The sequence below is a fragment of the Suncus etruscus genome, chromosome 8 (assembly GCF_024139225.1).
Source record: "Suncus etruscus isolate mSunEtr1 chromosome 8, mSunEtr1.pri.cur, whole genome shotgun sequence".
In the NCBI taxonomy this organism is placed as follows: Eukaryota; Metazoa; Chordata; class Mammalia; order Eulipotyphla; family Soricidae; genus Suncus; species Suncus etruscus.
Genome location: NC_064855.1, coordinates 117,806,949 through 117,833,828, shown reverse-complemented (window position 1 = coordinate 117,833,828; position 26,880 = coordinate 117,806,949). Strand labels below are relative to the sequence as shown.

At 50.2% G+C, this 26,880-nt stretch overlaps 1 protein-coding gene and 1 non-coding gene across 2 annotated transcripts; both read right to left on the bottom strand.

The window, feature by feature from the left end:
• Nucleotides 1-721: 721 nt before the first annotated feature.
• On the bottom strand, nt 722-26,707 carry ERCC5 (ERCC excision repair 5, endonuclease). Its single transcript, XM_049778527.1, is given in 15 exon segments — nt 722-1,243; nt 2,711-2,819; nt 4,509-4,709; nt 7,390-7,534; nt 8,460-8,673; nt 9,687-9,806; nt 10,743-10,990; nt 12,601-13,818; nt 14,972-15,179; nt 16,629-16,772; nt 19,352-19,412; nt 20,607-20,693; nt 21,729-21,844; nt 22,779-22,954; nt 26,575-26,707. Coding segments are annotated over 15 exon segments (3,618 nt in total). The 5' UTR covers nt 26,663-26,707; the 3' UTR covers nt 722-760.
• Nucleotides 24,007-24,113, bottom strand: LOC126017098 (U6 spliceosomal RNA). The gene has a single exon (XR_007498771.1). It is a non-coding gene; the product is annotated as a U6 spliceosomal RNA (small nuclear RNA).
• Nucleotides 26,708-26,880: the final 173 nt, after the last annotated feature.

Genomic DNA, 26,880 nt, shown 5'->3' with positions numbered 1-26,880 from the left:
AGGAGACACGCACTTATTTATGGGCCTGCCAGCTTGGCTGGGACCCCGAAGGCACAGGCCTGATGCCCCAGAAATGGGCAGGTAAGAGCAAAGACTTGGCAAACACCATGCTCTCCTGGAGTGAGCCCAGAGGGAACATTCTGGAACTGAGCTGGTTGCTGTGCCTTGTTTGGTTAGTTTGGTTTTGGGGCCACACATGGCGTCTCAGGAATTGCACACTGACTGCGCTCAGAAATAACTCCTGGCAGGATTAGGGGGCCAAATGGGATGCTGGGGACTGAACCCTGGTCAGCTGTGTTCAAGGCAGATGCCCTCCTCGTTGATGTTTGAGTTTTAGTGTTACAAAGCCAGGTCAGTCATATATGACTAGGAACAACTCCTGGATACACAGTATTTGGGGAATCTGGAAAACACTAGAAAATGGCCGTCTAGGGAGCGGAGAGGGCAGAGGCCTTGAATGTGGCAAACCTGGGTTCCATTCCCAGCATTGCACAGCACTGGGTCCCTCATGCCCTGCCAGAAGCACTGTGCCAAGCGCAATCCTGAGCACTGAGCCAAAAGTGATCCCTGAGCACCATTGCAGGTGTGATCTCTGAGCTCAGAATCAGGAGTTGTCCCAAAGTACTGTTCTGGGTCTGATCTCTGAGTGCTGAGCCAGGAGATATCCCTGAGCACTAAGCCAGGAGTCATCCCTGAGCAATGAACCAGGAGATATCCCAAAGGTGGTTCTAAGTGCAGTCTTGCCCTCCAGAAGCAGAGCTTAAACCCGGGCTTTCTTCCTCCCTCTTCCTCTTCCTCTTCCTCTTCCCCTTCTCTGGGCCCTGAACACAGATCTGGCTGTCACCAGGCTCTGCTCCACCTGCTCAGGCTCCTCCTCACTAGAGCTGCTTGAGCTCCTGGGGGGCCGAGCAGGAGGTTTCTGGGTATCACCCGAGCTCTGCAGCTGCGTCCTGGGTGTGTCTAGCCCAGCAGGCTGGCACATGTCCTGGTCCAGGGGTGCTGACATGCGGGCTTGTCCCAGGAACCCACCACGTGCGCGCTTGGGGCCGGGGGCCTCGCCTCCCGTTGGGCTTCGCTTTATGGGGTTCCTGGGGGCTGATTCTCCAGTCCCAGCCTCAGCCTCCTCCCGCTCCTTCCGCAGCAGGCACGTCACAGCCCGGTTCAGCCTCTGGCTCCTCAGGCCCTTCGCTTCCAGGCGGTCATGCTGAGCCAGGCGCAGGAAGGAATCGATCCGAAGCTGTGTCTATGAGAAATGACACGCACACACTGCAGGTGGGATTGGGCAAAGGACATACATACAGTGTACACAGCAGAGACTTTTGGAGGCTATTAAGTTCTCCTCCCTGGATTCTCTTTCTCTCCCGCTTTCGCTGTCACTGTCTTCTTGGCCCCTGTCTTTTGTCTCTGTCTCTCCTCTCTTTTGTCTCTATATCTGTGTCCCTGTCTGTCTCTTTCTCTGCCTCTCTCTCCATCTTTTCTGTCTCAGTTTTTGCCTCTCTCTCTTTTCTGTCTGCCTGTCTCTTTTTCTGTCTCTATATAATCTTCTCAGCCCTCTACCCACACCTCTTGGGTCAGCAAGCATTTGGCGCCCTCAGAAAATTTGGTGTCTCAGACTGGAGGGCTGCTCGGAGGCAGCCTCCACCCAGCCCCTGCCCTCCTGAGAAACCTTTTCCAGAGCCGGGTGGTTAAGGGAGGCCGGGTCCCAACAGCCACCAGCTGAAGCCTATGTCAGTGAGTACCAAGCATGGGCAGATATAGATAGGACCCTGGGGGTGCAAGGCCTGGGCACATGCTTCCTGGGAACAGAACACTTGGGGGCCGGGAGGGCAAGGTTACATGGTGGGAATATATTTACCACACTGAATTAACAATGACTACACTCAGGGTTGTAGTGATAGCTCAGTAGAGGGCACTAGCCCTGCACATGGCCAATCTGGGTTTGAACCCTGGCACCTGAGCACAGCTGGGTGCAACCCAAAAATAAAAAACGAAAAAATGTTCAACTGGTAAAAATTTATCATATTTGAGCCAGAGAAATAGCATAGCGGCTAAGGCACTGCAGAGCCACACCCAGTAGTACTCAGTACCTAGGGGTACTCAGGGGTTACCTTTGGCTCTGTGCTCAGAAATTACTCCTGGTGGTGTTCAGGGAACCATATGGGATGCAAGAGATCAAACCAGGTCAGCCACATGCAAGAAAAGCACCTCCTGCATTGTGTGGACCCCCCCCTCATTGTACTATTACTTCAGCTCCTTTTTTTTTCATTTTTAATAAACTAAATTAAAAAGTGGAAAGAAGCAGCAGTTGACCCACGTAGTCATAAGCCACTCAACATGCAGTGAGTCCAGATGTTCCCCCCCCCCATGTTACAATAACTCAAAGGACACCTAAGTCTGGTCCAGAGGTGACAAGGAATAAAAACACTGGCCAGCTGGGACCAGAGCGGTGGCACATATGGTAGGCCGTGTGCCTTGCATGCGCCCCTAAGCCAGGGGCAATTTCTGAGCACATAACCAGGAGGAACCCTTGAGCATCACCAGGTATGGCCCAAAAGAAACAAGAAACAAACAAAAAGCAACAACCACACACTGGCCAGTGTGGACTCCCCTGTCCTCGCCTTCTCCCCCTCACCATCACCGCATTTACACCCTGTGAACCTTGAGGCTCCTGGCCAGGCCCAGCCCACCCTACGTCCCCCCAGCCCCTCACCTGCTGCCTATTCAGCTGCTTCAGCACCGGGGACAGGGACTCATTCGTCTTGGCATGGCTCCAGCCGAAGTAGCGCTGACAGAACATGCGGGCAGTTAAGGCTCATGGTCTGAGGGTCTGGAGACCTCGGGCAAGGGACAAACTGAAAAAAACAAGAGCCCAGAGTCCCACTCACTTACTTTCGGAGATCAAAGACTTGGGATTATGAAAAAAAAATTTAGGGGCCAGAGAGATGGTACAGCAGGGAGGGCGCTTGTCTTGTATGCAGCAGGCCCAGATTTGATCCTCAGCATCCCATATGGTGCCCTGAGCACTGGGAGGTGTGATTCCCTGAGTGCAGACAGGAGTAAGCCCTGAGCACCACCAGGGTGGTCCCAGAACCAAAGAAAATAACAACAAAAGCCTCAAAGTTTAAAAAAGTTTTAACTACTATATATATCACATAGATATATATTATATATATAGCTTGGTCATTTCTATTGCAAACTTCTAAATATCTAAATAATCAAAAATTAACAATAACCAAATTAACAATAACCAAAAATTAACAGAAATTCATATCAGAAATTAGATAAATAGGGATTGGAGAGATAGTACGGGGGGAGGGTTTAGCCTTACACGGGGAGATCTGGGCTCAATCCCCAACAATCCATATGGTCCCCCAGCAATGCCATGAGTATTCTTGAGTGCAGAGGCAGAAGTAAGCCCTGAGCACCACCAGATATGGCCCCATATGAAGGAAAGGAAAGGAGAGGAGAGGAGAGGGGAGGGGAGGAGAGGGGAGGGGAGGGGAGGGGAGAGAAAGGGAGGGGAGGGGAGGAGAGGAGAGGAGAGGGGAGGAGAGGAGAGGAGAGGAGAGGAGAGGGGAGGAGAGGGGAAAGAAGGGAGGGGAGGGAAGGGAAGGAAGAAAAGGGGAAAGGAAAGGAAGGGAAAGGAATAAAAGAGGGAAAGAAAAAGAAGAAAAGAAAGAAAAAAGAAAAAGAAGGGATAGAAAGGAAGAAAGTAAAAGGAAGAAAAAGAATAAAAGAGGAAAAGAAAAATCAAGAGAAAAGGAAGGAAAAAAGAAAAAGAAAAATGAAAGAAAAAGATAAAGCAAGGAGGAAAAGGAAGAAAGAAAAGAATAAATGAAATAAAAGGAAGAAAAAGGAAAAGAAAAAAGAAAGAGGAAGAAAGAAAAATAAAACAAAAGAGACAAAGGAAGAAAAAGAAAAAGAAAATGAAGAAAGGAAGAAAGTGGAAAGGAAAGAAGGAAGGCAAAGAAAAGAGGAAGAAAAAGGGAATCAAAACTCAAAAATCAAATCTATAATTAACCTTTAAAAAGCAGAGCATAAATGGGAGCCTGAGTCAGGCTGGGGGGGGGGGTCCCCCTTCACTACTCTAAACAAACATCATACACACACAACACACACACACACACAACACACACACACAATGGGCAGGATACTCCCTGAGCCGGTCCCCCTTCACTACTCTAAACAAACATCATACACACACAACACACACACACACACACACACACACAATGGGTAGGATACTCCCTGAGCCGGTCCAGGTCGGGGCTACCCCAGAGGAAGGAGCCTCGAGCCTCGTCCACCACGGGCCGCAGGTAGGCTGGGGGGGGGTCCCCCTTCACTACTCTAAACAAACATCATACACACACAACACACACACACACACACACACAATGGGCAGGATACTCCCTGAGCCGGTCCCCCTTCACTACTCTAAACAAACATCATACACACACAACACACACACACACACACACACACACACACACACACAATGGGCAGGATACTCCCTGAGCCGGTCCAGGTCGGGGCTACCCCAGAGGAAGGAGCCTCGGGCCTCGTCCACCACGGGCCGCAGGTAGGCGGCGGCCACAGCAGGGTCAGGGAAGCCGGGGGACAGCTGCAGGCCCCGCAGCTTGCTCTTCACCTTGGTGTCGCGGGGGTCAGGCCGCACCTTCCGGCTCTGCTGGGCTTCACGCCACCATGTGCTGCGGGGAAGGAAGGGTGCAGGTTGGAGGAGCTGGGGGTGACAGGGGCCTGGATGTTCCCTCCATGCTGACCGGGCTGGGACTCACCCAGGTCCAGGGATGGGGTGACACGGGGTACCCCCATCCCTGCAAGTCACCTCGGCTCTCAACCAGATCAGAGCAATGAAGGAGGCCCGGGAGAGATGACAGTGGGGAGGTAGCTTGTTCTGCACACAGGAAACCCAGATTCCATCCTGGGTACCAGAGATGGTCCCCCTAACCAGACAGGGTGAACCTGCATTGCAGCTGAATGAGACCCCAAAATCCAACCCAGACCCAAACTAAGGAAGGACCCGCATCTACTGGACCAAGCGTAGAAATGCCAAGAATGTGCTACGTTTCCAAAAGGCCAGAGCTAATTCTCTCTCTCTCTCTCAAATCTAATCTCAATTTTGGATTAAAAAATATAAACAAAATGGAGCCAGAGGTAGGCAATATGCCATGCACAAGGCAGACCCAGGATCAAACCTGGGTTTGTCCCCCAGCATCCCATATGGTTCACTGAGCCTGTCAGGAATGAATTCTGAGTGCAGAGCCAGGAATAACCCCTGCATGCCACCAGGTGTGGCCCCAAAACAAAAACAAAACAAACAAAAAAAATAATAAACAAAATGGTGTTTAAATTAAATATACACATGGGGCCGGAGAGATAGCATGGAAGTAAAGTGTTTGCCTTTCATGCAGAAGGGCAGTGGTTCAAATCCTGGCATCCTATATGGTCCCCCGTGCCTGCAGGGGCGATTTCTCAGCATAGAGCCAGGAGAAACCCCTGAGTGCTGCCGGGTGTAACCCAAAAACCAAAAAAAAAAAAAAATTAAATACACACATATAAGAGGGGAATAAACCTAACATGGAAGACATGTAAAATAAGAATCAGCCAGGAACAGCTATTATTTAATGCCTGGTTTGTTCTAAATAATAGCATGCAGTTGGAGAGACAGAGCACAGTGTGGCGGGCACTTGCCTTGCACGTGTGGCCAGCCCACACGGTTCGATTCCCAGCATCTCCTAGGGTTCCCCCTTAGCACTGCTAAGAATGATTCCTGAGTGCAGAGCCAGGAGTCAGCCCTGAGCACCACAGGATGTGGCACTTCCAGAACAAACAAATAAATAACAGCCCAGAAGTGCATTTTCCTCATGTCTCAAGGCCTCCATGATCAGCGTGAAGCCTGACGGCCAATGAACGGGCCCAAGGACCAGCCCCTGAGCTGCTCCCAGGGTTTGCGTCTCAGATCTGTAAGCAGCCGACTAGGCCTACAGCAAAGAAGCCATGCCAGTGAAGACGCCCAAATGGAGGGTCCATGGGCCCCCTGGTCCTGTCTCTCTTGCCAGGTGATCAGCAGAATTTGCCAGGTGAGTCCTTTGAGTGGGCCCCAACCCCCCAATATATGTAGACAGTCAGGGCACCTCTGGAGTCAGGCTGGGAAAAAATATGTCAAACATGTAAGCAGAAAAAAATCATTTTATCAAATTTGGAGAAACTAATGCCATTAAGTTGCAAACATAATGTTGCTTCGAAACAATAAGAAGGAGCCTCAAATCTCACATCCCACTTTGTCCAGATCCCCAAATTGTGTCTGGAACAAATTCCACATTTGAAGGTGCAGCTGGTCTTGGCCTGACTAGTGCAGGAACGCCACCTGCTGCTCAGAAGAGTAATTGCAAGGTCAGCAGAGCATCCTGCAGTTGGGGGCCCTCCCCCTTTTCCTGGCAGGAGGTTGGTTCCAGTTCAAATCCTGACAACACAGACAGTGCCTTGAACCTCAGAATGAAGCCTAAACTCAGGACCCTCAGTATGGCCGGGGCTGGCCTGAGAACCTTTTCAGGTCGACACAACCCAGAGCTTCCCAGGGAAGGGGGCGGGTGTCTGTCCCTTTGGGGGTATCAGCTGTGATCTTCGGGACACACAAAGGAGTGGTGACAACAAGTGATAAAGCTGAAAGAGACACAGAAGGGGCAGGGGAAGCAGAAGAGAGCTCAGGGCACAGACACGCCAATGACTGCACACAAGCCAATCCAGCCCAGGTCTGAGCCCTGCTTCTCTAGGACTTCCTTTTTTTTTTTTTAACTTTATAGATTGATTGATTGATTGACTGACTGACTGACTGATTGATTGATTTTTAAGGCCACACTCAGATGCGCCAGGTGTCACGCCTGGCTCTGCACTCAGAAATCACCCTGGCAGGGATGCAGGGAACTGAACCGGGTCCCTCCCAGGTTGGCCGCATGCAAGGCAAACGCCCCATTGCTGTGCAATCTCCATGGCCCCTACTCTAGACTTCCTGAGCTCCAGCGGGTGTAGCCTGGGAGGGTTCCAAGTGGCCCAAGGTGGTGGTCTGGTGGTCCTCAACACCGCACCCCCAACACTGATGGCCAGCCCAGTGCGCAGAGTGGCACCAGGGCCTCTCCAAGCCCAGCCCTGCCTGGAAGGAGGGAAACAGAAACACGGAGAACCACAGAGCTGTGTCCCTGCCATGTGGGGAACAGTGTGTGTATGTGGGGGGGAGTATTATCTTCTACTAAAGGCAGTCAAAACTCTTGCCACTGCGAACACAGGGCCAGAGCAAGGGCACAGCAGAGAAGATGCTTGCCTTGCATGAGGCAAATGCCCTCCTGGCTGTACGATTTCCCCAGAACTTACGAGAACTTCAGCAGAGGTTCCAGGCCTTGTCCAGGGAACTCGTTGAGAATCTCCATGGCTGTAACACAGCCCACACTTGGGATTCCTTCTGTATAGTCACTTCCCAGCAAATAAGCTAAGTTGATCAGTTTGCTCCGGTCTAAGCCTAGAGGAGTGAAAAATCTGTACATATTCTTCTAGCGATTCATCTCCCAACACGTACCGACCAGGGTGATAACTCAGTGGCCCTCTTTGCTCTATCCAGACCTGGCCCCAATGTGGACCCATTTGAAGACTTTCCTGACCAGCCCTTAGACAAAAGAACACTTGATAGGATTCTCATTCCCATTCCTCCGAGTTCCCACTCCCTCACTGATCACTTGCGATCAGTTTGTTCATCTCTGCAGGCATAGCTGATACCCTCAACCTTAGTTTCCCTAACAAAATAAAGGCAGAAGGGGGCCGGAGCAATAGCACAGCAGTAGGGCCTTTGCCTGGCACGTGGCTGACCCAGGACAGACCTGAATTTGATCCCCTATGTCCCATATGGTCCCCAAGCTAGAAGCGATTTCTGAGTGCATAGTGAGGAGTAATCCCTGAGTATCACTGAGTGTGGCCCCAAAACCAAAATAAAGAAATAAATACAGAAGACATGACCAGGACAGGCCAGGGGGTCCCAAACAGGAGGCACCCACCAGCCTCCATTAGCTGCCACCTGTATTCATTCTGGATGTCTCAAATAACCTGGGTCTGACCTGGCCCAGGAATTAAATGCAGGAAACACAAGGTCTTTAGGTGCTCAAAACTGACTCCTGGCTCTACAGTCAGGGATCACTCCTGGGGAGGTGGGTCTCAAGCTCAGGCCAGGCACATGAAAGGCAGCAAATGCCTTCTTCACTGTACTATTGCTCCAAATAAATTTTAACTTCCTGATTTTACTCTGCAAATCTTGTTCCTCTATGCTAAAAAAAAAAAAAAGGCACTTCTATGAATGCATGCACTGAACTATCCTTTTAAGCATCAGGTAAGCGAGATCCTTGCAAAATAAAAAAGGTGAGTTGCAAGAAGTGATCATGCCCTTCAAGCCTTACCTAACTGGTTGTGAAAGTCCACGTACTGGTAATATTCCACAAACTTGTTTTTATTGAAGAAGTTTTTGTAGACGTGCCGGGCCCCAAACAGCCAGATATCGCTGTCATCAGTGATGGTTCCAGAAGTCTGGTCGGTGAGATCCAAGAGGGCACACTGAGCCTCTGCCTCCATGGGGGCCTCAATGTAGGGGACCCCAAAGAGGCGTAACAGTTCCTGAAGAACCCAAGACAGGCCATGAGCTTGGCAGTAGTGCAAAACCCTCCTTCACCAATAGGGGTAGTAGTGTCAGAAACACCAGGAGTTCTGCAGCAATGCATTACACCGCCATCGCCAGCAGAGGGAGCATAGTCAGAGATACACAGGAGCTCTGCAGCAGTGCACTACCCCAACATCAACAGCAGGGGGAGCAGAATCACAGACACACCAGGAGCTTTGCAGCGCTGCAATACCCTGCCTACACCAGGAGGGGGAGCAGAATCACAGACACACCAGGAGCTCTGCAGCGCTGCAATACCCCACCTACACCAGGAGGGGGAGCAGAATCACAGACACATCAGGAGCTCTGCAGCAGTGCACTACCCCGCCTTCACCAGCAGGGGGAGCATAGTTACACACCAGAAGCTCTGCAGCGGTGCACTACTCCGCCTCCACCAGCAGGGGGGGCAGAATCATAGACACATCAGGAGCTCTGCAGCAGTGCACTACCCCACCTTCACCAGCAGAGGGGAGCAGAGTCACAGAGAAACCAGTTCTGCAGCAGTGTACTACCCCACCTCCACCAGCAGGGGGAGCAAAATCACAGACACGCCAGGAGCTCTGCAGCGGTGCACTACCCTGCCTCCACCAGCAGAGGGAGCAGAATCACAGACACACCTGGAGCTCTACAGTAGTGCACTACCCCACCTCCACCAGCAGGGGGAGCAGAATCACAGACAGGCCAAGAGCTCTGCAGCGGTGCACTACCCCACCTCCACCAGCAGAGAAGGCATAGTCACAGACACCCCAGGAGCTCTACAGCAGTGCACTACCCCTCTTCCACCAACAGGGGGAGCAGAATCACAGACAAGCCAGGAGCTCTTCAGCAGTGCACTACCCCCCTTCACCAGCAGGGGGAGCAGAGCTGCAGCTTGGCCCTTTGCAGGACATGCAGGACAGCATAGGGACCTCCTGCTTTTACCAGTATTACCACAGGGACCTGGGGGATCAGACTGCAGGCATCCACCCACCTGGCTCTCCAGGAACATCTGGCCCGTCACTGTGGCAGCCATGCGTTCCTGCTGCTGCTTCTGAGCTTTCAGGGAGTTCTGCTGGGCTAACAGGCTGTTCTCGAGGGTTTCCAGTTCCTCCTGTAAAATGTCATCTCTAGATGTTTATTCGAATAATGCAACACAGGGATTTTGTCATTCTTATTTTGGCTGATTTGGAGGCAAGTCCTGGCTGTGTTTGAGGCAAGCGGGGCTGGTTCTCCGGCCCCTAAGGCCATCTGTTAAGGAAGATCACTGCATTTTGTATTTTGTTTCGTTAGGGGTCCACACCCAATCGTGGTCAGGAGTCACTCCTGGGCCCATAGAGTTCTGAGGATCAAACGGTCAGCTATTTGTAGCTCCAACCCTTACCACCAGCATCTAGTCTGTAGTTAACCACTCTTTGGCTTGTTCTCTTTAGTAAACTTGCCACCAGGTTTTTTGGGGTTTTTTTTTTTTGGTTTTTGGTTTGGGGCCACACCCGGCAGCGCTCAGGGGTTACTCCTGGCTATCTGCTCAGAAATAGCTCCTGGCAGGCTCGGGGGACCATATGGGACACCGGGATTTGATACAACCACGTTAGGTCCTGGATCAGCTGCTTGCAAGGCAAACACCACTGTGCTATCTCTCCAGCCCCGCCACCTGGTTTTCTGACAAGTCTGTAATATCATGCAAGCACCCTCACTGAACCACATAAAAGTGGGGATAACAGGGGCCGGGCGGTGGCGCTAGAGGTAAGGTGTCTGCCTTGCCTGCGCTAGCCTAGGATGGACCGCGGTTCGATCCCCCGGCATCCCATATGGCCCCCCAAGCCAGGAGCGACTTCTGAGCGCATAGCCAGGAGTAACCCCTGAGCATCAAACGGGTGTGGCCCAAAAACCAAAAAAAAGTGGGGATAACCGGGGACAATAACCTACATTCAGGGGACCTGCCAGCCAGGTCAGGAAGATGCAGAAAGCAGTGGGTCATACATCTTTCTCTGGTGACTCCTTACCACTGACCAGGACTTTTGAGCCGTGCATGAAAATGTCACCGTACCAGATCAATGTCTTCCCATTCATTGGGTGAATCGTGTGCATCTCTCTCAGTCTGATCGGGTGGCTCCTGGTCCGAGGCCTGGCTTTCAGAGCTGTCTTGGGGGAGACCCTCAGAGTCCACAGAACCTTCCCTGCTCTCTGTTTCGCCAGGCTCCTCATCCTCTTGTCCAGAGAGAGGTCTGGAAGTTTCGTCTAGCTCAGCTTGAAGCTCCTCGTTATTAGCCACACTCTGCACTTCAATGAAACTTCCTGTGGAGAAATAAGTCACTTTATCAACAAGGGAAGTATAAAATCCCAAAATTGAGAGCTCCACAAAGGAACCCTGAAGAGTGTATTTCACTGAAAATATATGTATAATAGAAAAGCATGGTGCTGGGCAAGAGCGATGGCACGGCAGTAGGGCATTTGACTTGCAAGCAGCCAATCCAAGACAAACTCGAGTTCAATCCTTGGCATCCCATCTGGTTCCCCGAGTCTGCCGGAGTAATCCCTGAGTGCCGCCAGGTGTGGCCCAAAAACCAAAAAAAAAAAAACATGGTGCAGTAAATTATATTTGGAACCATGTCTTCCAATTCACCTTTTCAAATCATATCATCCAGTACCATCTTTGACTTTAGGAACCAAAATTTGCCTAGGAGTGTCATGTTACCATGGCCCCCATGTCAGGCATGTTTTTTCCTTTAATGTTAATCATCCTGGGGATGTCTCTAAAGCTGGCTGTGTTTCCATGGTTCCCTAAAAACAAAGACTAGACATGACTGAGTTGAAAGAATCCTATCGGGCCTGGAGAGATAGCACAGTGGTGTTTGCCTTGCAAGCAGCCAATCCAGGACCAAAGGTGGTTGGTTCGAATCCCGGTGTCCCATATGGTCCCCATGCCTGCCAGGAGCTATTTCTGAGCAGACAGCCAGGAGTAACCCCTGAGCAATGCCGGGTGTGGCCCAAAAACCAAAAAAAAAAAAAAAGAAAGAATCCTATCTAGACTTAGATAAGTGGTTGTTCATTTCCCACTCAATGAACAGGTTTTATTTGCTAAAATCTTTCTATTCTAGTCTCTTCCTTCCCTCCAGAGGGAAGGTCAAACCTGGGGCTCAGTCCCACCTATGGAGATTGTTCTCCAATGACCCCCAGGACTCCAGAGTGTCAGTGGAGCTGGGAAGGGTCAGACAGGGGGGAGAAGCTGAGAAGTACTAGGTGAAGGTGCTGGGAGCTGGGTTCTTCTCCAGACTAAGATCAAAGCTGATAGGGCAGAGGCAAGAGAATGCTAGATGTGGACCAATGAGTTAGAAAAGACAGAAAGGGGGCCAGAGCAGTGGCACAAGTGGTAGGGTGTTTGCCTTGCATGCAGCTAACTAGGACAGACTGCGGTTCAATCCCCCAGTGTCCCATATGGCCCCCCAAGTCAGGAGCGATTTCTGAGAGCATAGCCAGAAGTAACCCCTGAGCATCATCAGGTGTGGCCCAAAAACCAAAAAAATAAAAAAAGAGAAAGAAAAGACAGAGAGGAGCCAGAGAGATAGCTCAATGGGTCTCTACCCAGCCTGCCCTGCCTGGGACTGACCCAGGTTCAATTCATGGCATCCCACATGGTCCCCCATGCACCATCAGGATGACCCCAGACCCCAGAGCTAGGAGGAACCTCTGAATTCTGCAGGGCGTGGCCCCAAAGCAAATACAAACAAAACTCCACCAATAAAAAGCAAGGCAGAGTCTCAAGTCCTGGCTGTGTCCAGGGGACAGTGACTGTTCCTGGGCCTCTAGCTCTTGCCCAACTTGGGGCTCGAGGCTTTGGGGTGATGACCCCCCCCCCCAATCTGCTCTGCAGATGGCTCCTGGCCAGCGAGAGCAGTGGCACCTACCATCGGAGTCACTGTCTGCGGAGTCTGCTTTGCTCTGGCCATCCAGGAAATCATCATCGGTGGAGTCCAGTGTCCCCAGCTGGAGTGCGGACGCAGGGATGGTGGAGGAACCGGAATTGTGTGCTGCCTCAAAAGGGGAGAAGGGTGCTCCCTGCACGCTGAGTGTTCCCTGCAATCCTGGTGCTCCCTGCAAACTGTCTGCTCTCTGAACACTGGGTGTTCCTTGCACATCTGGTACTCCCTGAACACCCAGTGCTCCCTGCAATCCCAGTGCTCCCTGTGTGCTGTCTGCTCTCTGCATGCCAGGTGTTCCCTGAACATTTGATGCTTCCTGGATGCCCAGTGCTCCCTGCACGCCAGATATTTCCTGCACGTCTGGTGCTCCAGGCATGCTCCCTGCTCTCTCCATATTGGATGTTCCCTGAACACCCAGTGCTCCCTCCACATCAGATGCTCCCTGCACACTGCCTGTGCTCTGCCCACTGGGTGATCCCTGCACGCTGGTCTTGCCCATGTCCGAGGCGAGAGCTGCAGGTCTGGTGGCCTCTGGGCTGGGGGCTCCAACCATCAGGGTAGGAATCTCGCACCGACCCACAGCAGCTGCCTCTCCACCCCCCTGGCTCCCCGTCACAGGGCCAGGGGGGACCTGGGGTATAGGGGACAAGGCCTGTCCACACTCATGGGTGTCCTGAATGCTGGCCACAGCCGGTGTCCACGCTTCTTCCTCCCGCGTAGGCTCAGTGCTCTCCGCGAGGCTGGAGCAAAGCAGCCCACTAGGCCCTTTCTCACCACCATCACTGTCACTGTCCCCCATGACAGGGCCGGGGCTCTCCACCAAGTGGTGGCAGGGGGGCCGTGGCCCTGGGGCACCGTCTGCAGCTGCATCCCCTGCACACAGCCTAGGCGGTGGGGCAGCCGCTCCAAGTGCTCCCTTCCTGGATGGGCCCGGGCCCCTGTGCTGGTCTTCCTGGTCCTCATCGTCTTCGTCCAGGGCTCTCTGGATGGCTCGGAGGGTGGCCGGGGAGATGGCACCGTTCTGCTGCACCCGCCGCTCCTCCTGCTCCTCTTCTGAGCTGCTCCCCAACACTGCTGCTTGCAGAGCCCGCAGGGTCCTCGGGGACGGAGGGCGAGAGTCCGGCTGTGACCTGGGACCTGCACTGGACAGCCCACTGGATGCTGGGACGGCATCAGGGGCCTCCTCCTGCTTGGCCTGGATGCCTGTGGGAGAGATGCAGAGACTGTCCTGGGGTGGGCCATAAGCTTGGGGCACTGGGAGAAACCCCCCAGCAGTTCTCGGGGACCAGGAGAGCACCTAGTCCCATATTTTCTGGGTCTAGGATCGAGCTAGAAACAATTATTCAGGCAGAAATGGGGCTTCACTCACACTATCTGGGCTAGCATCAACCCCCATCCTAGGCCAGAATGATACAGCTGGTAAGGTACTTACTCAATCCCCGGCATCCCATACAGTCCCCTGAGCCCGCCAGGAGTGATTCTGAGAACAGAGCCAGGAGTAACCCCTGAGCAGTGCCTCTGGGTGTGGGTCACCCGCAAAGATACTAAATCCTGAAGTCCCTGTTCTATCTGTTCTGATAAGAAGCATGAGAAGTTCATGACAATAAAATCAAATCATTAACCAGGACTGGGTTACAGAATTCAAACAGAAGGGGCCTGAGTGATAGCACAGCAGGGAGGGTATCTGCCTCGCAGGCAGCTGGCTTGGGTTCAATTCTCAGCATCCCTGAGCACCACCAGGAGCAATTCCTAAGTGCAGAGCCAGGAGTAGCCCCTGAGTACCACTGGGTGTGGCCCAAAAACAATATCATCATCATCATCATCACTGAAACATGACACATCTTCTCTACTTGGTTTTACTTTTTTTTTTTTTTTTTTTTTTGGTTTATGTTTTTGGGCCCACCCAGAGGTACTCAGGGGTTACAAATAACTCCTGGTGAGGCCAGAGCGAAAGCTCTGGGTGGGTAGGGCATTTGCCTTGTACACAGTCAACCCAGATTAGATTTACAGCATCCCATATGGTCCTCCAGAGCCTTCCAGGAGCAATTTTTGAGCCAGAAGTAACTCCTGAGCCCCACTGGGTATACCCCAAAAACAATAACACACACAAAAAAAACACTCAGCTAAGAGGACCATATGGGATGCCTGGGGTCGAACCTGGGTGGGTCACTTACAAGGCAAACGGCCTCTCTACTGTGCTAACTCATCTTTCCTTTTTTACAAGTGCTACAACTTTTGATGCTGGGGGACCCACATGGTTCTGGGGATGACTCAGGGACATCCCCGGATCCATGGCCTGTGCTTGACTCCCCCCGAGTCACTTCTCCCTGGCACAGCTGGGGGGTAAAGCCGCCACCTTTTATGAGGATGTAATGCGAGGTATCCTCGGAGACCACTCGGCGGGTCTCCACCTCCTTGACGAAGCCGCCTTCATCCTCATACTGCTTCTGGATCTGCCCCGAGTGCCGCTGGTTCATCTCTTTCTGTACGTTTTCGATGTGCTGGTTCAGGAAGTTCTTCTTCAGCAGGCCTTGGAGCTGATACCGGGAGAAGTCGTTGGACTCCTGAACCAAAGAACAAACAAGGTGCGTTTTCTATCATGCAGAGGGACCCTCGTCCCCTGCTCTCCCGGCCGTCTCCCCAACCAGAGACAAAGACAATGCAGATGGTCTTTTTTCCCCTCCCGCTATTGCTGTCTTGAAATTATAAAATAAAAATGTGAACACACGAAGAAGAAAACTGAAGAGTCGCCTTTTAAAAGAACAGCCTTTAGGGGCCGGAGAAAGAGCACAGTGGTAGGGTGTTTGCCTTGCATGTGGCCAACCCAGGAGGGACCCGGTTCGATTCCCAGCATCCCATGTGGTCCCCCAGCCTGCCAGGGGTGATTTCTGAGTGCAGAGCCAAGAGTAAACCCTGAGCATCGCTGGGTGTGGCCCAACAACCAAACAATTAATAGATAAAGCTTTAAAAATAAATAGATAAATAAAAGAACAGCCTTTAAAACAGAAAGTAGTCCAACAAGAGAAATGAAGTCAGGTACTGTTTATGGCCTAGTGATTTACGACAATGCTCACAGTGGGCCTGCAATCCTGCCAAGCCAGTGGCATTCCTTCCAGTGGGCATTCAATGCATGTCATGCCCGAGACATTCCGGCTCAGGCTCAGCAAAGGCAGTGCCCTAGATGCAGGGGTGCCAGGAATGTATCTGGGCACAGTCACTGCCAGTAAGGAGAAAACATAATCACTCGTAAGTCACAGCTCGTAACAACGAGTGTTTAGCAAGTCTTTCCTGGGGAAGGCACACGTTTGAATATTTTTCTTGGCATCTGTCCATCTGATTTCCCACCTGGAGGGACAGATGTCATATCTCCCCAAGGTCACAGAATGTCTGGAGATATTCATGATTGATCATTGTTGGAGAGCCCTGGCAGCCCCTCTACCCGAGCAACCCAGTGAGGTCCCATCACCTCCCAAAAATAGAGACTTCTGACAAGATAAGACACTTCCTTTTTTATTTGTTTGGGTTTTTTATTTTGGGGTCACACCCGGCTGCGCTCAGGGGTTACTCCTGGCTCTATGCTCAGAAATCACTCCTGACAGGCATGGTGGACCATATGGAATGTCAGGACTCGAACCACTAGCCTTCTGCATGCAAGGCAAATGCCTTACCTCCATGCTACTCTCCAGCCCTTATTTGTTTGTTTTTTGTTTTGTTTTGTTTTTTTTGAGTCACACCCAACAGCTCTCAGGAAATCACTCCTAGCAGGCAGGCTTAGGGGATCATATGGGATGCCAGGGCTCAAACTCTAGTCAGCCTCATGCAAGGCAAACACCCTCCCAGCTGTGCTATAGCTCCAGTCCCTAAGATAAGACATTTTTGATGCACTCTAGAAGAATGCACAGCTGCTGTTTATTAGCAAAGGAGAGGAAATGCTTCTAATCTTCCCTTGCACCTACTGGAACTTTCTCCTCTTGCGTTTCTAACTAAACTCAGCCACTTAGCGTGCCTCTCACCTCAGGCATGGCCTCGAACAAAGTCCTTCTCCGCTTGGTGAACTCCTTCATGTCAGTCAAAATTTCGTGCTTGACTTCCAGGGGCAGGCTGGCAAAGTCTTCAGACTCCACATCAATTGAATGAGGATTGTGGAAGAATTCTTCCTGTCATGGGGATAATGGATCACCATGAACTTTAAAAGCTGGATATTGGGGCTGGAGTGAGCACAGCAGTAGGGCATTTGCCATGCACACAGCCAACCCATGACAGACCTGATTCGATCCCCAGCATCCATATGCTTCCCCAAGCCAGGAGCAATTTCTGAGCGCAGAGCTAGGAGCAGCCCCGAGCATCATCAGGTGTGGCCCAAGAACCAAAATAATAAAAAAATAAAAATAAATAAAAGTTGAATGTGGCAGATATTTTTTTTAATTTTTATTTTTAATTATGAGAACAAAGATGCAAAGAGAGCCCGGAGAGATAGCACAGCGGAGTTTGCCTTGCAAGCAGTCGATCCAGGACCAAAGGTGGTTGGTTCAAATCCCGGTGTCCCATATGGTCCCCCGTGCCTGCCAGGAGCTATTTCTGAGCAGACAGCCAGGAGTAACCCCTGAGCACCACCGGATGAGGCCAAAAAGCCAAAAAAAAAAAAAAAAAAGAAAAGAAAAGATGCAAAGAAAGAGGACAAGGTAAAGTTACAGTGGAAGGACAATCACCCATAAACAGAATTCTCAGAAATCCCCTTGCTGATATCTGAACTTTGAACTTTCAGCCAAAGAACATTAAGAAAAATAAAACAGAACCCATGTACAATTCCTCTGTCCCACAAAACCCCAGATTGTAATACATAATATTTCTTAGCAGCACGCAAAGCAATCTAAAGCCATAAAACTTATTTAACTCCTTTTTTTTTTTTTTTTTTTTTTTTTTTGGTTTTTTTTGGGCCACACCCGGTGACGCTCAGGGGTTACTCCTGGCTATGCGCTCAGAAGTCGCTCCTGGCTTGGGGGACCATATGGGACGCCGGGGGATAGAACCGCGGTCCGTCTCCTAGGCTAGCGCAGGTAAGGCAGGCACCTTACCTCGAGCGCCACCGCCCGGCCCCTATTTAACTCCTTAAACATTGAAGGCAAAGTACTTTTTTACATTTCCATGCACATGCATATTAGTTCAAGTTAACCTCAAAGTTTAAGTGGGTTGTTTTTCTTAAAGATTAGAGTCAAAGGAGCACAGTAAAAACAGTGTTAGAGTGGCAATTATTGTTTGCATAGGCCCACCAAAATATGAGGGACATGGAAAGGAAAAGCCTTGGCCTAAATACAAGGAGAACCTACCCCTAAAGTTTCCTGACATAAGACCATCTCTAGGCTCCAGGCAAACTAGTTTGTCCAATGAATGTGGCAGATATTATTTGGGCTGATAAAACACACACACAGGACCTCACAGAATCCATAACAGGCAGCTAAATGAACAAAGAAGAAAATGAAGACATTCACTCATTCATTCAAAACAAACAAACAGGGACAGGAGCCGTGGCACAAGCAGTAGGTCATTTTCCTTGCCCACGCTAGCCTAGGATGGACCGCGGTTCTATCTCCTGATGTTCCAGATGGTCCCCCAAGCCAGGGGCGATTTCTGAACGCATAGCCAGGAGTAACCCCTGAACATCACCGGTGTGTCCCAAAAACAAACAAAAAACAGACATACAAAAAAAAAAAGAAAGAAAGCAGGCACCTCTCAACATGCCAGCACAAGGAACATGGGAAGAACACATCAGAAAAGGCCCCTTCTCTCAGAAAGGCAAGAAGACTTTGCCAATACCAGTAATGCTCTTGGATTAGCTTTGTGCTTTGCTTTTCATCCACCATACTAAGTTCAATTGTAAATGAGAACTGAAAAAAGGTTCGTTTGGTTTTTGAGCCACATCTGGCGGTGCTCAGGGGTTACTCCTGGCTCTCATCAGGTCACTCCTGGTGGGGCTCAGGGCACATTATGCATCACCAGGAATCAAACCCAGGTCCAGTGCATATGAAGGCAAGCACCTTACTGGCAGAGACGTCTCCCTGTCCGGCATAGTTTAATTTATCCACAAGTTAGTATTGCTATTAACTAGTTGGTTGTTGTGATAGAAAAATAGCTTATTTGGTAGGCTGAGATAAGCAGAACAGGAAACTTACGTGCTTATGCATGTATATATTCCATACATGCTCATAAGATGCACAGACCACATATCAAGTAAGAACATGCCTACTTCCATCAGGGAAGTTCATTAGATCATAACTCTCTCACTAAAACAATTCATTTTCCTGCTATCCATTTTGAATTAAAAGAAAATACATCCTGAATTCAAGAATTACTTGGGGGCTGGAGTGATAGCACAGAGAGAAGGGTGTTTTTACCTTGCATGCAGCCGACGCGGGTTTGATCCCCGGCATCCCATTGGGTCCCCTGAGCCTGCCAGGAGCAATTTCTGAGCACAGAGCCAGGAGTAACCCCTGAGAGCTGCCGGTTTGGCCTCTCTCAAACTCCCCCCAAAAAAATTACTTAAAGAGCCATAGTGACAGGAAAGTAGAGAGGGCACTTGCCTTGCCCATAGCCAACCCCAGGTTCCATCCCCAGCATCCTATAGGATCCCCTGAACCTCGCCAGGAGTGATTCCTGAATGCATAGCCAGAAGTAAGCCCTGGATACCACTGGGTTTGGCCCCAAGAGAAACACAAAAACAAATCAATGACTTACATACCTGTAACGCTTGCTTCTGACTCATTCTTTCTTGCCATTCTTTTTCATCTTCTTCTTCAGAGCTAAAAGCCAAGCACCCATTTATGAAATAGATGATTTAAAGTCTCCTTGCAAAAAACATAGCAAAGCCACAGAGTTCTCAGGTTTCTAGCCATGCCCAGAAGGGAAGCATAGGTAGCAGGAAGGTCCTAAATGGCTCCTTCAAAAGCATAGAGGAAGAGTGGGTGCTGGGGGTGGGGGGCTGGTCACTGCACTCTGCACCCTGGTTGTAAATGATACTACTGAGGTCAATCCTGGGCAAGTAGAACATGTACAAAGAAGCAATAAGGGAGAGGAATCGGTTTATTGTAGGTGGGAAATGGATATTTATATTTAGGGAGGATAGAGGGTGGACCCTGTCAGCCCCATTGGGTAGGATGTGAGAGGGGGTTCAAACAGGCTGTGTGCTCTGTGTTTAGGGAAGACAGGGTTCGGGGATCAGGGAAAGCAGAGAGTGTGGTCTGGGTGTGAAAGCAGGGTGTCCTCAAGATAGATTAGCTCAACCTGGGGTTCTGAAAGCTCTGGAGTTCCCTGTGATCAGAGCATAGGCTGTCTCCTACAGAAATGGGGTGCAAGGATGAGCTGCAAGAAGAAGGAGACGGCATCCAGGCAGATTTCCACAGATTCCCTCCTGTGAGGCAGAGCTGGGAGAGGGGGTTTCTAGAAAAAGGGGCAGAGGATTGTGGAGCAGACACAGTGGCCAGAAGAGCAAGAGGGCAAGAGGGATTCCAAAGCGACTTGGGACATTCTGGGATCTCTGGGAAATGGAGGCGGGGGACAGCGAAACAATGGGACAGACACTTGGTCACTGAGGCGCTGCTGACTCACATGCAGAGCCCACAGTGAGGCTGAAGAGGTGCCATTTACCAGCCATGAAGATGACACGTAACCTAGCCAGCCACTAGTGGGGACCTCCTGAGGGCCGTGGGGGACACCACACTGGCCCGGACAATGAGGAGAAGTGCAGGTGAAGCAAATGAGGAAAACGAACAAAATTCACTTACTCATGAGGAGGCAGCAAAAGAAACAATTGAGTGAAAAACAAACCGACGGAGACTGACCGACCCATCACTGGCCCTTTGCACAAACCACTGAAAGGCCCAGAGCAGTTAAAGGAGAAAACGCTGAATCTGTGACCCACGCTCCAGGGGATGGAGAGAAGGTAGGAGTGGGTCCCCAGGGGGTCGTCCCGCACCCACCAATTCCTGCACCTTTACCTGTTTTTCATGTCTTGTTGCAAAGGAGGCAAAGCATAGATGTCGTCCTGGCGGTTCACTGTGGTGAGGCTGGGCAGCGGGTCATCCCTGGAACCAACACACACCCAGGCAGTGAGCAGGGGACAGAAGCTGAGGCCAGAGTCACTGCAGCTTTCCTGGCATGTGCTCCCCACACCCCAGAGGATTCGTCAGAGCCAGACTTCCCTCTTGCTTTTGTTTTTTGGGGGCCCACACCCAGCAATGCTCACGGTTAAAACATAGGTATCTCTGGGTGGAGGGGAAAGGAGGAGTGCAGGCTCACTTCTGGGGCAAGCTGGCTCTTGGGGAGGCTTGGAGAGAGTCTTGGGGGAAAGGGGGAGTCTGGACTGGCTCCTGGGGGGGTGGGGGGACTGACTCAGTATGGGCCCAGCCATGGCAGCAAAACTATCAAGGTCCACAGAAAGTGGGAGGCCCCAGAGAGCCACAGAAAGTGGAGGACCTGGGAGAGCCATGGAAAATAGGGGGCCCAGGAAAGTCACAAGAAGTGGGAGGACCAAGAAGAACCACGGAAAGTGGAGTGGCCCTCAAGAGCCACGTGAATCAAAGCCACACACAGGAGCCACGTAAAGTAGGCAACAGATTAGCACTGCCCTGATGCGTGGCTCTCTCAGGCCCCTACACTTTCCATGGCCCTTGGGAGCTTTGCTGCCAAGCTGGGCCCACACAGAGGCAATTAACCCAACAAGGATGTGGTTGGTAGGTTGTACCGATGGGGTGGGCTGGTGCTAGGGCTGCCTCGAGCACAGAGGGAGCATGGTCTGTGCTTGCCTCCCTCCTGTCTCTTCTTGAAGAGTTAAAAGTTGGGGAGATGGGGGGAGGTGACTCCAGAACCATCCACACCACAATAAGCTGTCTTCAAACTCAGATGTGAGCTTAGGTCACGGCCCATCTTGCCTTTTGTTTTTTGGGGGCCACACCTGGTGGTGCTCAGGGGTAACTCCTGGCTCTGCGCTCAGAAATTGCTCCTAGCAGGCTCGGGAGACTATATGGGATGCTGGGGATTGAACCCAAGTCCATCCCAGGCTGGCTGCATGAAAGGTAAAAGCCCTACCGCTGTGCTACTGCTCCAGTTCCCTCTCTTGCCTTTTGCTTTTCAGTGTGGTTTTGAGGGCTTGTCTCTTCAGGAACGTCTTCAGCAGCTTGTCTCTGGTTTTCTTGGCATCGCTGGTGGCTAATTCCTTCCTCTGCCTTCTCTTGGCCTGGGAAAAGGAAAGGGGCGGGCTTTTATTTCTGGGTACTCGTGTATTAAAAGCATCTCTGTGGGTTTTTTTCTCCCCAGAGAACTGGGTTTGTCTGAATCTTCGGTCAACAACTGTTTGAGTATTTTCCCTCTGGTGGCGAATGTTCTCTGGGGTCTCCTCGTAAAGGATACCCAGTTTCTAGGCACTCCCGGCTGTTACACAACATGTATGGAAAACTAGGGATTTTATTTTTCCTTACACTTTCTTTAAAAATGTCCTTTTATGTCCATAAGAAGACAAAAAAGCAATATATAATCAAGCAGACATTTCCCATGATAGAAAAATTTTACGTTACTGATATAGTCTCAAAAGTCAGTAATATACTCATGACGAATGAAGGTTTTTACTTTAAATAAAGAAAATAATTTGAGGGGCCAGAGCAATAATAAAGTAAGCAGAACATTTGCCTCACACAAGGCAGACCCGAGTTCGATCCTCGGTATCACATATGATCCCCCGAGCCTGCCAGAAGGATGCCTGAGTGCAGAGCCAGGAGTAACCCAAGTGCCTCTGAGTGTTGCCCAAAACACAAATAAATAAATAAGTGAATAAATAAATAATAAGTAAATCATTTGAAACCAACATTCAATAAAATATCAGAAGGAAGCCTGAAAGGTATATAATTAACTGCTAAGAGATACCCAAGTAAGAGAAAATGAAAATGAAATTACTCCTGGCTCTGTGCTCAGAAATCACTCCTGGCACAGGAGGATCATATGTGATGCCGGGGATCAAACTTGCATCCATCCTGGGTCAGCTGCTTACAATACAAATGCCCTACCACTGTGCCACCACTCCAGCCCTCGGCTTCTCCAACTTCTAAGGGGAATGTGGTTTTAGTCTGTCTTTTACTTCATCCTGAGAGTGCAGAGAAAGGCTCAGGGGCTCTTACCAGGGTCTGTTTCTTCAGCAAAGGGGCGTCCCCGTCGAAGACAAAAATCGGACGGATTCGGAAAAACAGCAGCTTGCAGAGCCGATGGAATAAGGTGAGGAGATGAGGGTTCTCCACCGAGTTGCCATGGCGGTCCCGGACTCCTTTGAGGGCCTGGTTTAACCAAATACTGATGTCTGCATCAGCAGTTAAAGAAAAATACTGTGGGGAATCACCTGGTCCTCACTCCTCAATGTGACAAGAATTGGACCATCACAGCCAGATGTGGATGCCAAGGATCTGGCATGACTCGCTGGACATTTTCAAGGCTGGACTAACGAAGATGCCTGAAATCAGCCCACCTGACTGAGCCTGCTGCTAAATTATAAAATCCTAAAGGCAGATGCATTCCTTAACATCCCCGCTGCAAAGAGTGGCTCCTTTCTTAAAAACAGCACTTATTGGGGCCAGAGAGATAGCACAGTAGTAGTCATTGGCCTTGCATGCAGCCTATCCGGGAGGAACCTGGTTTGACTCCTGGCATCCCATATGATCCCCTGGAATATCTGGGGGTGATTTTTGAGTTCAGAACCAGGAGTAACCCGAGCACTGCCAGGTGTGGCTCAAAAATCAATCAATCATCCAGTTTTAAAAAATTTAAAAATGGGGCTGGAGTGATAGCACAGCGGTAGGGCATTTGCCTTGCACGATGCTGACCCAGGACGGACTTGGATTCGATCCCCGGCATCCCATATGGTTCCCCAAGCCAGGAGTGATTTCTGAGCACATAGCCAGCATCAACCCCTGAGCATCAGAGCGTGTGGCCCAAAAAGCAAAAAATAAAATAAAGTAAAATTTAAAAAAATAAATTAAATTAAAAAATAAAATAACAGCACTTACAATTCTTTCAGAATTTTAGCCAATCAGCACAACCTTTCCTGAGCACAAGTAACAGCACAATCTGTAGCAGCAACAAAAACACAAAACTGAAAACCTTGCTTCCTACTTGACCAAAGAATTCCACTTCCAAACATTTTCCGTAGGAAGTTGCAAGGAATTATCTCTAAGAGTGTCTGTATATGATTAAAATATAACCACTTAAGTTTTCCAAAAAATTCTTGAATTTAAACTAAATATGATAGATTGGTTTGCTGGAAAACCAAGGAGTTCCTTGGAAATAAAAAATGAAGAAGCATATGTGGTAATAAAGAAGATCGTTATGAAATATGAAAGGATATAAGGCAGGTTACAAAATAATGTAAATAACTTCATTTGGGGCGTCATCCCTGCGCAAGGGCCATGCTAATCTTCTCTGAATCGTTCCAATTTTGGTATGTGTGCTTCTGAAGCAAGCACACAAATAACTACATTTTGGACTGGAATGATAACCCAGAGGATGGGTACTTGTCTTGTACATGATCAACGTGCCTTCAATCTCCAGCATCCCTTATGGTCCCCTGAGCATTGCCAAGAGTGATTCTTTTTTTTTTCTTATCTTTTTTTTCTTTTTTTTTTTTTTAGAGAGAGGGGGGAAGACAGGGAGTGAGAGGGGGAGACAGAGGGAGTATGAGGGAGAGGGGGGACAGGGGGGGAGAGGGAGAAGGGGGAAGAAGAAAGGAGTAAGAGGGAGAGGGAGGAAGAGGGAGGAGAGGAAAGAAGACAGAGAGGGAGAAGGAGGGAGAGGGAGAGAGAGAAAAGAATGACAGGGAGAGGGAGAGAGAGGGAGGAGAGAGAGGAAAGGGGAGGAGAGGGACAGGGAGGGAGAAGGGGAGGGGGAAAGAGAGGGAGGAAGAGAGGGAGTGAGAAAGGGAGAAGGATAGGGAGGAGGAGAGAGAGGGAGAAGAAGAGGGAGAGGAAGAGAGGGAAAGGAGAGAGAGAGAGGAAGGAGAAAGGGAAGTAGAGAGGGAGAGGGAGTTTTTCCCACCAAGAGTGATTCTTAAGTGCAGAGCTAAGAGTAAGCCCTGAGCACCACTGAATGTGTCCCCCCCCAAAAAAAATAACTCATAATATATCATAACACAAAAGTCTAGGTTTTCAGAAACCGAACTACTAGGAGTTTATTCTGTACTGCTGTGATTTCAAGTAATCTATGTTTTTTTTTCTTAAGTTATCTTAATAGGTTTTAAATTTTCTTTAAAAAAAAAAATACAAGGGGCCAAAGTGATAGCACAGCAGTAAGGCATTTGCCTTGCACATACATGTCCATTCCAGGACGAACCCAGGTTCGATCCCCAGCATCCCATATGAACCCCGAGCCTGCCAGGAGTGACTTCTGAGTGCAGAGCCAGGAGTTACCCCTGAGGGCCACCGAGTGTGACCCAAAAAAACAAAAATAAATAAACAAATACAATATGGGGGGGGCCACACTAGCCTGTCCTTAAAAACAAAATCTAAATGCAAGACTTAAATTGTATCACCATAGTCAAACTTCTGAGCTAGATAAACAAACAGGACACTTAAACCAAACAATTTATTTTACAGATCCATGTGTGAATCATGAAACTAGTATAGCAACAGGTTGGGTTTTTCATTTATTTATTTAATAAACAAAGAGCAACCAAAAAAAGTTTCAGATATTTGAATTCAAATATCCATGAAAAATTTAAATAAAATGTTACGTCGAGAACAAGCCATGAATTAGACTCAAAAAAAAGCCTAATAGGGGCCAAGAGCTAACACAGCGAGGAAGGTACTTTGCACACAGGACGCTAGGACAGCAGCGGCCACCAGAGGGCGCCCCCCGCCGCTAGAACTTGCGAGTGTTAATTTCAGGTCAATTTCACTGGGAAATTGACTCGCGTGGGAATCCCATTGACGGCAAGCTTCAGAAGTGACAGGGCGTAGCCTTGCATGCAGAAGGACGGTGGTTCGAATCCCGGCATCCCATATGCTTCTCGGAGCCTGCCAGGAGCGATTTCTGAGCGCAGAGCCAGGAGGAATCCCAGAGCGCCGCGGAGTGTGACCCAAAAACCAAAAAAAAAAAAAAAAAAAGTAACAGCAACAAAAAACGCTGGTCTTCTCAACGTCCCCTTTCTCCGCAAGCATGGACTCTCGCTCTGGCATTTCCCACCCAGCCACCCAGGCCAAGCTTCTGAGCTCCAGAGGGGCCCAGAATCCCTAGAAGAATCCCAGAAGCTTTGCAGATTATGAGTAGCCCAGGCACCAAGCTGCCTGCAAGCAGCGAATGGAGCAGCACCCACACTCAGATTTGATTTTTTGTTGGCTTGCTTTTTAAATCAACGGATAAAGAGACTTCAAAAAGAAAAAGTAGCCACGTGCTTTTGATGATGGGGAAGATAGAGAACACTAGCAAACCAGGCACCAAAAACCACCCCCAAAAAAACCTCCCTTGGAAGGTCATTCTATAGGGGGGCGGAGAGGACAAAGACTTTGCCTTTATAGAATGTGAAATCTATTTAGGATTTGGGCCTAGGAGCGTCCTCCTCAAAAAAATAACCAAGAGTGGGGTGATAATTTAAAAAAAAAAGCAAGTAGATAACCAAGGTACCTAGATCTTTTTTCAAAATGTTTTCAATCTGACTACCTGGTGGGGGCGGGCCGCAGAACTGACCCCTCCCTGTCTCCTACCAAGCATGTCCAGGAGCAAGGCCAGGGAGGGAGTTTTGGGGTCCACCGAGCCCCCAACCTGATCCCCCCTCCTGATAGGGGAGGGATGGGGTGATGCTGGGAAGACTTGCAGACAAGATCTTGAAGTCCTCCCGGACTCCTGCTTGGACCACTGCTCCTGCTAGCTCCCCGGGAGTGGAAGTGGGAAGAGGAAAAAGGGGGAGCCCGAGGCACCCCCAGGCAAGGATACCCACAGCCAGGATCTTCCCCTCCAGCGTCTCGGGGTTCACCGGCCGCCCCGAGCACTCCAGCAGCTTCCAGAGGCCCTGCACCCCCATGATGAAGCCGGATAGCTGCCGGCGCGGGACCCCGAGCCCCAGACACGCCCCGGACAGCGGGCTCCCCGGAAGCCACGCCCACTTCCTGTTTAGGTCCCGCCCAGCGTGTGCCTGACATCGGCTACGCAGGCGCAGAGCGCAGGAGCTCCCCGGTCCGCAGACGGCGTTCAGCGGCTCGCGCACGCCCCCGGAAGCCAGACTGTGGCCAAAGCCCCGCT